General features: G+C 35.7%; 1 protein-coding gene across 6 annotated transcripts in view; it reads right to left on the bottom strand.

The window, feature by feature from the left end:
• Positions 1-4571: 4571 nt before the first annotated feature.
• LOC127871103 (serine/threonine-protein phosphatase 2A 55 kDa regulatory subunit B alpha isoform-like) overlaps positions 4572-11311 on the bottom strand; it is a 46699-nt gene continuing 39959 nt past the window's right edge. For all 6 annotated transcript variants that reach the window (XM_052413783.1, XM_052413784.1, XM_052413786.1 and 3 more), the window contains 2 exons: positions 10863-11124; positions 4572-8789 (listed from right to left, as the gene is read on the bottom strand). In XM_052413783.1, the coding sequence (XP_052269743.1) occupies positions 8513-8789; positions 10863-11124 (539 nt within the window). In that variant the 3' untranslated portion in view covers positions 4572-8512. The remainder of the gene's footprint in view (positions 8790-10862; positions 11125-11311) is intronic.

The following is an 11311-nucleotide window of genomic DNA, read 5'->3' as shown; positions in this document are numbered from 1 at the left end:
ATACTGAGCTCAAGCCGGGGATTGAACCCACGACCTCCAGAGTGGTAGTCAGACACTTTAACCACGTCGCTAAAGAGCTAGCCCAACAGCAAGGCTGTTGAAAGTGACCTTATTTCACTACAAAACCATCGCTTCAGGTACGTTTCTGATAATTTCTTCATTAATTCAAAACCATTTAAAAAAAAAAACAAAGACGAGAGCCCGGTCATTGTCAAAATACACAACTGTGTTAAGTTTGCGCAAAATTAATTAAGTATTTTTTCCAAAAAGTGCAACCGCGTGTTTGAAAACACACAAAGTGAAATGCTATGTGTGGTATATTTGTTATTCAATCAACAAAAACTTTCATTATAATATTGTTGAAGGTTTAAAAATATAGGGCGGACATTGTATTTCTTCATAGAGAAGCTACATATATTGTATGTTTACGCATATACATCTGATAAGAAGTCTGTGTATAAAAATGCAATAATGCTATACACAGTTGTGTATTTTGACAATGACCGGGCTCTCGTCTTTGTTGTTTAAAAAAAAAATGGTTTTGAATTAATGAAGAAACGTTACTTGAAGCGATGGTTTGTTGACATCCGATTGTCCCACACACAGCCGAAAAAGTCACGTGGTACAGGCACCTTGGTTGTATATTGGCAAAAAATAGGACGTCACAATAACAGATATTTCAACATTATGACAGCATCATCATCATCGCACCCTTGACCGGTCTTGCCGTTGGGGCGAAATAAGGGACGACGACATAGAGATCATCCGCAAATCTGTTCTATTGAGGGAAGCTGTTCAGTTCATCCATGGGTAGGGACGTCCACTCTTTTACATTTTGCAATCCAGCTTTTTTTCTGACGGCCTTGACGGCGATATCCCTCTAGCGTGCACTGGAGCATAGTCTTGCACAGTGAGTCGTGCCTGATGACGTGTCGAAACCAAACCAGCTCTCGTCGTGAAATGGTCGCAAGGAGGGGGGCAGAAAGTGGTGCTATCATGTTCCGGACGTACTCTTTGTGTTACGTAGGAGATGCGGAGCTGTCTTTGTAGGCATTTGTGTTCAAAGGCCTGTATTCTGGGTGCTGTGCCCGCGTAAAGTGTTATGGTCTCACAGCCGCACAGTAGAATGTAGTTTAAATTGGGACTGGTAAATCCTGTGCTTGGCGATAAAGCTGATGGAGCAGCCTGTACACACACTGTCCGGCCTTGCAATCGCTGCCGTCGCCATTGCAATTCTTATTTGGACCTCAGCGGTACTGGTACCATCCACCGACAAGATGGCTCTTAAGTACAGTACTTGAAGCTACGGTAGTAACTTCTTTCAGCTTTTCGCAGTTTACGGTGTATGCAATGTTGTAGCTTACGCTTTTTCATAGAGTACTGTTGATGAAGTCTTTGAGTTCACTGTTTTTGCCACCCATGAGGTCAATCTCTGCGAATCTCAAGTTGGAGATGCAGATAAAGGTGTGATAGAGGGTCTCATGCATTATCATCGCCAGGAAAATGTTAAACAATACGGGGGAGAGCAGAAATCCCTGACGGACGCCCACTGATGTCCTGAAAAAGTTGTTCATATGTTCATTGAGAAATACTAGAACTACGCTGCTGGCGTCTGCGTAGAGTTCTTGGATGACTCATCAGCCCTTCATCAATGTTGAAACCTCTCAGAACCTGCAATAGGCTTGAATCCAGCCTGCTTTTCTGTTGGTTGTGGATGATGCATGACTTTGCTGGGATGGCTGACAAGGGTGATGGTGTGGCAATTCTCGTAGAGCTTTAGGTTGCCCTTGATCAGAGGCTGGGTCCACTCCTGGTCATTGTCGATTCGTGTGTTTCCCTTGTTGGCGCAGAACTGTTGCGCTGCCAGTGTGAAATAAATCTCGTTGTGTACTTTCCCGTTCGGAGCATGTCGGATCGCTGGTCTGTACGGTATTCGTGGTTGCATAGTGTTGGCCAGGGTGAGTTGGTGGCTTCTATAGAACCTTAGAAGTCGAATGACATAAAGAACATGTTAGTTCCATAAAGCAAAAAAGCACGGATAAATCATACTGAAACGATTTATTGTGGACGTCATGAACAATAAAAGCACACCTGATAAATTCGCAGTCTAAATGATGCAGTCGTCTTGATCAAACATTGACATGATTGAATTCGTCATGTGATGCCAATATTTGTCAAATGCTCATTCGATTGTATATTGATTTTCCCCAAGACCATGATCAGTTAAGAGAAATCTTAACTTAAATTGAACTTAAGTGAAATCTTAATTTCAAATTTTATTGTTATTGCAAATGTTTCTTGCTAATTTGTTGTTTATTTCGGAACGATGCGCTTGTTTTAAACAGCTGATTGGGGCGAATATAAAAAGACCTTACCATGAAACAGCCAGTGACAACAGGAATTTTTCAATGTAATAAATGGCATACGTTTTTCATAAGTGGCTTTGCTAATACGGCCCTTTAAATATCATATAGTGAACACTCAAATTTCTCAATGAAAATTTACAGGTAAAAATAAAACAAATAAATAGTTTTAATTGATTTAAATTCCATACATTGTATTCGAGATCTTTTAATCTCCAGTAAAGTATTGACAACAAATTCGAATCAATCTGTAGTCGTGCAATCCTAGTTCTCTGCGATTAAGTTCAGAAAGGACATGTCTTGTAATTTAAAGAAAATGAGGTGTTTATTGAGTGGACTTGTTTATGGTATAACACGAGTTATTAGTAGCCTATTATTAAAGTACCAGTGTGTCAGAGGTCAATTTAATATAAAGTAGACATTAACAATATCCATTGATATCACGTATTGTTCAGACCAGCGCAAATACTAACAAGAGCACCGCATAACGGGTGCCAACGCTCGGCTGCGAGTGAATTTTTGGATAAATGAAAGCTTATAAGACTTGTATTTAGAGGTCAGAGTGACATTGACCTTTAACCTAGTGACCCTAAAAATGGGTTTGTCGTGTAGAACTCATCAACGTGCATCTACATATGAAGTTTCAAAGCTGTATGTTGAAGCACTTTGATTTTAGAGCAAATGTTAAGGTTTTAGCACGGCGGACGCCGGACGGAGGAAAGACACGACACGACGAGCTGGCTATGACAATACCTCGGGGTCAGAGTGACATTGACCTTTAACCTAGTGACCCTAAAAATGGGTTTGTCGTGTAGAACTCATCAACGTGCATCTACATATGAAGTTTCAAAGCTGTCTGTTGAAGCACTTTGATTTTAGAGCAAATGTTAAGGTTTTAGCACGGCGGACGCCGGACGGAGGAAAGACACGACACGACGAGCTGGCTATGACAATACCTCGGGTTTTCTCCGAAAACAGCCGAGATAAAAATCGGATATAACAATCCGGACAATCAGTCATCAAACAGGTGGCTGTACGACGTGAATGTCACTTTTAAAAATTTGGATAAAATAAAATGAGTGTCAACGTGGTCTTCTAGAAACCCTTTGCCTGCTCTTACGACGTCATACATCTTCAAGGTCTGCAACTCAGTAGCATATTCTCGTCATTTAGTCTGTAGTTACTTCCCTTGAATCTACTTCCGCTAAAAGATGCAGTCTGCAACACGTTATTCTCGCGTTACTAAAGGAACCACATTTGACATTACTGTATTTCAGCATTAGCATGTGAATCCGTAGTACCGACCCTCATAATGAATACATATACATATTTGAAGTGACAAGATTTAAAAACACAAGTCGCCTACTGAATGTAATAAGTCATGTAACTGACATTTTTACCTTTTTTCCCCATTTTTGTGTTTATTAAGGTGACATACATCAACTGTTAAAATATTAAGTCAACCTTTTGGGTAAAAATAATGTTTTTATCAAATTTTCAAAATTGACATAACAAACACATGTCATTTTCTGAATGTAAAAAGTAGCGTAACTGACATTTTATTGAAATTTCAGGAGAAAAAAAAATGTTTTATTAAAATAATTAAAAAAAAAACCGTATTCAAATGTTCTGATTAGTATTATAACACTTGAAAAACGAAACAAAACTCCAAATTAATATGTCTTTTTTAAAACAATAAAAAATTAAGAAAGGAGCAGTTACCATAATTTCAACACTGAAATATTTTGAGCGCAAAAATAACTTAGTTGCTCTTACTGTATTTTGGAAAATGTCTGAAATATGCTTTCCTGAACAATACACAAAATGTCAGTTACCCTAGTTATTACATTCAGTAGACGAAGTGTTTTTATATGTCAATATATAGTAATACGTGTTATCTTGGTCACAACACAAACAACATTCAAATCGGCAATATTTTGACAAAATACTGGCTAGATTCGGCCCAATGTAGTAATCTGTATCACGAGATAATCTAACAACATTTTCTGTAGTTTATATCGGTGCCAAGGCTGATAAAAGTGTACGGCAGTATTGTAGGTATTTGAATGAATATTTTTTCCGAAGTAAGAAAGATCATGAATAGCAAATGAAGGCCGCAGATAACAGCCAATTTTCCCATGGTTGCTTTGCATTACAAATTACATGTTGTTTTATAAAATCTCAAAAGCAAGTGAACACAAGACATCATTGTTATAAATATTTTATTTCATCATGTGCATTTTCAACAGACATCATCTATTTATGAAACGTTAAACAAAATATACGTAATTTCATACAATATTGAAAATGTACAAACATGTTATTAATCTAATACGGTACAGAACACTGACTATCATATCGAAATACATGTATTGGCAATGATCATTCGCTACAACAATGCGAATTCTGCTTATAACATGTATGAGCTCATCACATAAATTGTGTAAGATCGGAAATAAATGGACAACAAACAAAACATAGTAAATTGATGGTCACTCAGATTCTATCACATCAACTTTATGACAAATATTTTTGATACTACGCATGCAATTGTCACCAACAGAAATGAAGAATTGCCAACAAATAATAAATCTACGCTGGAATAGATCTTACGTAAATTTGTTCTTGGATTCTAGTTAACAATGAAACCAGCAAATTCACACTCGGAGCACATTCTATCCACTCTTCATTCTGTACGTGTCACCATTCACACCAGTGATGAACAGATTAACAGTTGATGCCTAGACAGAGTGATACATTGGAAAAAACTCTTAATGAAATAATTGCTGTTTGCTTTTTTGACAAATTCAAAACCATTATGTACCATAGAGAATTAAATCAAAGACTAATTGATTCCAGATATGTAGACATTAACAAACAGTACGTTCAAAACATTTGGGAAATGTGTTTTTAAATATGCAGGTCCTTGTATCATGTTTTTTTAAACTTAAATATTGTAGAAGCAATTGCATTTTACCTTAGATGCAAGAAATATCAGATAAAGTACACAAACATTCTACAAATTCAGGTATGCAAATCCTTAATAATAAAGTTCAAGTCAATATAAACAGCACTACTTTAATCATATTGCACACTGTACATGCATGCACACACTTAAAACACCAGCATACATGTACATTTAGATACTTGTCCACTACTGTTACAAACGGTTAAACATTTTTCTGTCAATCTTTTTCTTTACTAGGCATTTATTGGCTGCTTCTGTTTTGTTTAATATATTAACAAAAGCATAATCTAAGACCTTAAAAACAAATCATGGACTGTAAAACTATATCATAGAAGCACTATACCTTTATTATAAACACTTTAAGTACTTGTGTATACTTATGAATACTTATAAATAGTCAATTTTTTCGTAACAAAAATCCAATATGTTTCCATACCAAATGTTGCAAAAAACACCTTAAAACTAATACAGTTTATCTAAAACAGTACAATGTTCTATGGATAAAGACCATTACATTACCATTACATAATTCACATAATTTTTTTCCAAAGAAAAGCTTTTATACCACAACTTGACAAATTATTGTTGCTAATTCTGTTTCACAGCACAACAAAGTATGGAGACAATATGCAAATAACATTCTCAACAAGAAACAATGTCTGTAAGGGAAGCCCATGTACGTTGCTTCAACAAGAGCACTGCATAGCGGGTACCAACACTCAGCTGCAGGTGCAGTTTTGACTAAATGAAAGCTTGTCAGAAGAAATTTTTTTTTTAGGGGTCACAGTGACCTTGACCTTTGACCTAATGACCCAAAAATTGGTGTGGCGTGTGGAACTCATCAAGGTGCAGCTACATATGAAGTTTCAAAGTTGTAGGTGGAAGCACTTTGATTTTAGAGCCAATGTAAAGGTTTTAGCGCGACGCCAGATGACGAGTTGGCTATGACAATACCTTGGGTTTTCTCCGAAAACAGCCGAGCTAAAAATGAGTATAGTAACCCAAAAGACCAACCATAACAACTTCAATGGAAGGTTGTTATGTAACCTATGAATGGAATGGTGGAAAGTAATTCTTAATGTTTAGTTATCTTCATCAGCAAAACAAGAGAAATGATAATGAATATGAACAACAATAATGAAACATTCTTAAAAAATGAATGATAACCATGGAATTATATGCATCACAATGGAACACAGATGAATTGAATAATTATTTTTAGAGACAAGTTGAAAATTATTTTAAGAGACAAACACACATATACATGTGTACAAACGAGTATCTTTCTTTAACATAATTTCAGGCATGCAAAAGCCATACAGCAACAAAATAAGTCACTAATTTCTTGAAGTTCATAACAATTAAATTCCCTCTTGTAATGTTTATAACTTAAGACACACTTGACAGCAATATGTAAAAGGGGCATAAAAAGAGAATTCATCTGATAATCAAAAGTATGAGGTCATGTCAATAGCCATCATTGTTAAATCCCTTATCATAGAATTGCAACTACCAGAGAATCCGACTAGAGTCAGATGTTTCTAACACAAAAAATATGAGTCATGCTCTGAGAAAACTGGGCATAATGCATGTGCGTAAAGTGTCGTCCCAGATCAGCCTGTGCAGTCCGTACAGGCTAATCAGGGACCACACTTTCCATCACACTTTCTGGATTTTTGCTTAGAAGAGACTTCATTTTAAAGAAAAACGTCATTAAAGCGGAAAGTGTCGTCCCTGATTAGCCTGTGCGGACTGCACAGGCTAATCTGAGAGGACACTTTACGCACATGCGTTATACCCAGTTTCCTCAGAACATGACTCCAATGGTATGAAAGACTTCAGCAAATCATACATGCACAAGAGATAGGTCACAAAACGCATTTATGCATTACAGGCAAAGTATTTAAGAATAAACAAAAATGAATGAAGTAAATGACTGAATGGACTAGCAGTTGATGTCGAACAATTATAGTGGTGCAGTTTTAAAAGTTAATAGAATTTCAAAACCTTGTGCACAACGCTAAATGTACTAGCCCTTAAATGTACAAATTAGTCACAGAATGCACATATAGAACGAATGTGGCCCCCAAGTCGTTTCATGGGGGAATATTTAAGGGGAATACTTAGATGGGGGAATTGAGGAATATTCTAAATTTACTTCAATAAATGAATAATGGTATCCAAACAAAATGGACGAAAGTAGGCTTGGATGAAGGCTAAGGCTATTGCTTATTAATTCCTGAAAATTCTAACATCGCAAAACAGCACTTGGGTCACAAATCCATTGGACATGTCAACTATGAAATGGCCGATCTCAGGTAGCACAACAATAATTAAACAAATGGATACAAAAATTACGAAGCACTTCATTATCAGTCAAGACAGGGGATCACTCAAGTCATTTATATAAAGCTGAGGTTTGTTCCAAAATTAGTGATTACAAAAAAGTAAATCTTATAAATACCATGTGTGAATGACTAAATGCCTTACAAATAATGCTCTTTAATGAAAGAACCTGAATTCCTACTCAATGCCATCAACTTGACAAACATGTTTATGCGAATATCTCCATTTACATCAGTGAAAGTGTCAATCACAACACAAAAATTACTATACACTATGCTCTGTATTTTACTTATACATTTTAAGTTAATTCTTTACCAAATCACATTTCTTATCACTTCATGCACAATTCATCAGTAAATAAACAGTATTTAACAAAATGCAGACATTTTTGTAACTCATGATTCTGACTTTGTTTCCAAAACATAAATTACTAAGTACTCCATATAAATTTTATATTAAAAGCATAAACAAAACATTTTGATGGCATTTGAATCTTTTATAATTCAAATTCAAACTCACTTGGTAATGCATCATAGTAATTACCAGTCCATCACAAGTAAATATTTCAGATGTAAAGTAGCGTTTCACAAAAAAATATCAACACTTGAACAGCTAATCAACAATTCCGTGTCTTTCTTCTGTACCATATGTAACAACAAAGATGGACACCTAGAATAATACCATATGTTGGGTCAGACAGTCTGACCATTTCTGCACCAATATCCATCACTGAACACAATCATCTCACTTGGCCACTGGCCAACGGAACGAAATATACACAATGAATTATGGTCCGATAGCAATGGGAATTCCAAAACTAGCTTTGTTATCAACATTAGTCCTTCGAGGCAAACAAATACAAATTATTTGTTGCCGCTACTGCTAGAATATTTTCCTGTGGATGCCAGGCAGAGTGAAGAATTTTTCTATTAAAGTCCAGGCAGTCAACGCTTATTTCTTCCTTTTTACGTTTTCCGCCACTGCAAACTTTTCGAGGTTTTAGTACTGTCTTTGGTTTCACATTTTCACGACTGGCCTCTAATGTTACGTCTTTCTTTGATTCTCGGTCGAACATTCGGAAGAAGTTATTGTAGGAGCCGGTCATGATGTGTCTGCAAGAGTCAAGTGATGTCAAAGGTTACAACTGTAGTTACATGTATGTAAATGGTAAACATTATAGTTATGTAAAAGGTTACAACTAAAGTTATGTTAATGGTTAACATTATAGGCAGAAAAAGGTTTAAACTTTAGTTAAGTAAATGGTCAACATTCTAGTTACATAAAATGTAACAACTACAGTTAACATTATAGTTAGTAAAAGGTTAAAACTATAGTTATGTAAATGGTTAACATTATAGGTACATAAATGGTTACAATTATAGAGTAATGTTTATGGTTATAATTATAGGGTTGTGCAAATAGTTACAATTATAGAGTAATGCTATTGCTTAAAATTATAGTTATATAAATGGTTACAAACAAAAAACTTTAATGACAAAACACCAGAGCATCTCAAGAGTCATGAAAACTTAATTACAATCGGTTCTTCTTTGAGAAACAAAACAATAAAGGTTTTGTGACCTTTGCATTAAGATGCAGAATTAAACAAGCAAATTCTTTGAATTGATATCCCCCGCCAATATACTTCTGGACACAAAAGTGTTATATTTGACACTCAAAACGCATTTTTTCAAGATACAAAGGGCCATACTTCCGTTATTAACAGATGGTGTACAATGCCATTTGGCGTGCATCATCCTCTTATCCATATATATACTCATACCAAGTTTCAATGAAATCCGCAAAAGCACTTCCAAGATATGGCTCCGGACGGACGGAAAGACAACGCCAAAACAATATCCCTACGCCTATGGCGGGGGATAAAAACATTCACTCTTTTTGCAATATCTCAAAAAAGACAACTTAATTCTTAAGGTCAGAGTTTTGAAATCAAGATAAGCCAAATTTATGATGTGATGTTTTATGTCGAAAGCAGGATGTGTTTGTAATGCATGTGGGGAATGAAATTTGCTTTTATTTTACAGGTCATAGATATGTGTTGTTAATAATGTGCTCAATGTGATATACTTGAAGTGACTTGGAACATGACTTTGAACATTTAGCTTCCATGTATGAAGTAAATGATGCTTTGTACTTTGACAGGTACAATTGTAGGGATTTAAAATATATTCCCAACTTTATGTTTAATTATGATAACTGATAATATGTGCTTTGTCATCTTTAAATAAAATTTAAACAAGAGCTGTGTTTGTGAAACACAATGCCCCCTGATTCCCTTTAAGCCGCACAGCAGCTATTTGCGAGAGAATTGTCAAAGGCCCATAACTTTGCCAAATTTCAATGGACCTGAATGACACTATGTGAGTAATGTAAATAGTCTCAAACTCCAAAAATTAGGTCAATATCTGGAAGCTTTCAGGAAAAAAACTCGGCAACAATTGACGGATGGCCTAACAGACGGACAGTGCGACTGCTATATGGCATCCTGTCGGAGGCATACAAATGCAAAAAGTTCATATTTGTATTCAAAAAACCAGTTTTTGCGAGCCACCCAATGAAAACTGATTGGATCAAATTATTTTGGTCCATTGTGAACCCTGTTAATAGAAATGTTCATTAAGAATGTCTTTTTCATGCTTTATGCAACAGTTGAAATGTCGCAGTTGCTGCTGAACATAACTATGAGACAAAATAATTTCACACTATCCTCTAAGTATTCATTTGTAAGTGTTTTTCCCCCTTTTTTCGAATAATTGGTTCACAAATATGAACGCAAGTCTGAATATACAAGATTATTAAACAGACTACAATGCAGGGCTCAACATTAACAGTTGTTCTATTGCCCCTGGCAAGTAAAAGATGGGTCCGGGCAAGTTATTTTATAATCTAGTTGTCCGCACAGGCAAGTGCAAAAAAGAACAAAGAGCATTACATTTAGACTTTAACAGCTGTAATCATTTTGTTAAATGTGCAAAAATAAAAAAGGTTTTGTGGTGTATCATTTTGATCTTTATTAAAAAATATGAGGTTTACAGTTAATGTGATATTTCATGTTTGGGCAAGTGGCTTTACATTCAGGGCAAGTAGATTTTCTAAGTACTTGGTTTTTAGGTTAATGTTGAGCCCTGAAATGGAGAACACAATCACTGTAGTATAACTATTACCTGTCATTCCCACTCCAAGCACATTCAAACTTGTCGAATATACAATCATTCTCATATAGAGAACACAACTTGCTGCGTAGATATTCGTGAACTTGGAAAGTTTCAATTGGCTTCGAGTCCATTTGAAGGTCCCAAACTTTCACAGACAGATAGTCCCTAGTGACCATATAGCGGCCATTATGACTGAATTTAACATCTGATATACTAGATATGATCTCGGAGAAGAAACTTCTATTCGTCGGGTCCTCAGGCTCTTCAAACACTGCAAGTAATAATAAGATAAATATCATAGCCCCATTTTGATTTTTGTTATTAAGGGTTTAAACATGAAGAGCAATGCTGGGGGATATTCTTTATTTTCACAGTTAAAGATGTTATTGCAACATTTTAAGTATAAGGCTGTCATTTTTTGTCATAAACATAACTATTTTATTGATAATACAGGAGAT

Source organism: Dreissena polymorpha, chromosome 3 (genome assembly GCF_020536995.1).
Source record: "Dreissena polymorpha isolate Duluth1 chromosome 3, UMN_Dpol_1.0, whole genome shotgun sequence".
NCBI lineage: Eukaryota > Metazoa > Mollusca > Bivalvia > Myida > Dreissenidae > Dreissena > Dreissena polymorpha.
This window is presented reverse-complemented; position numbering and strand designations above follow the sequence as displayed.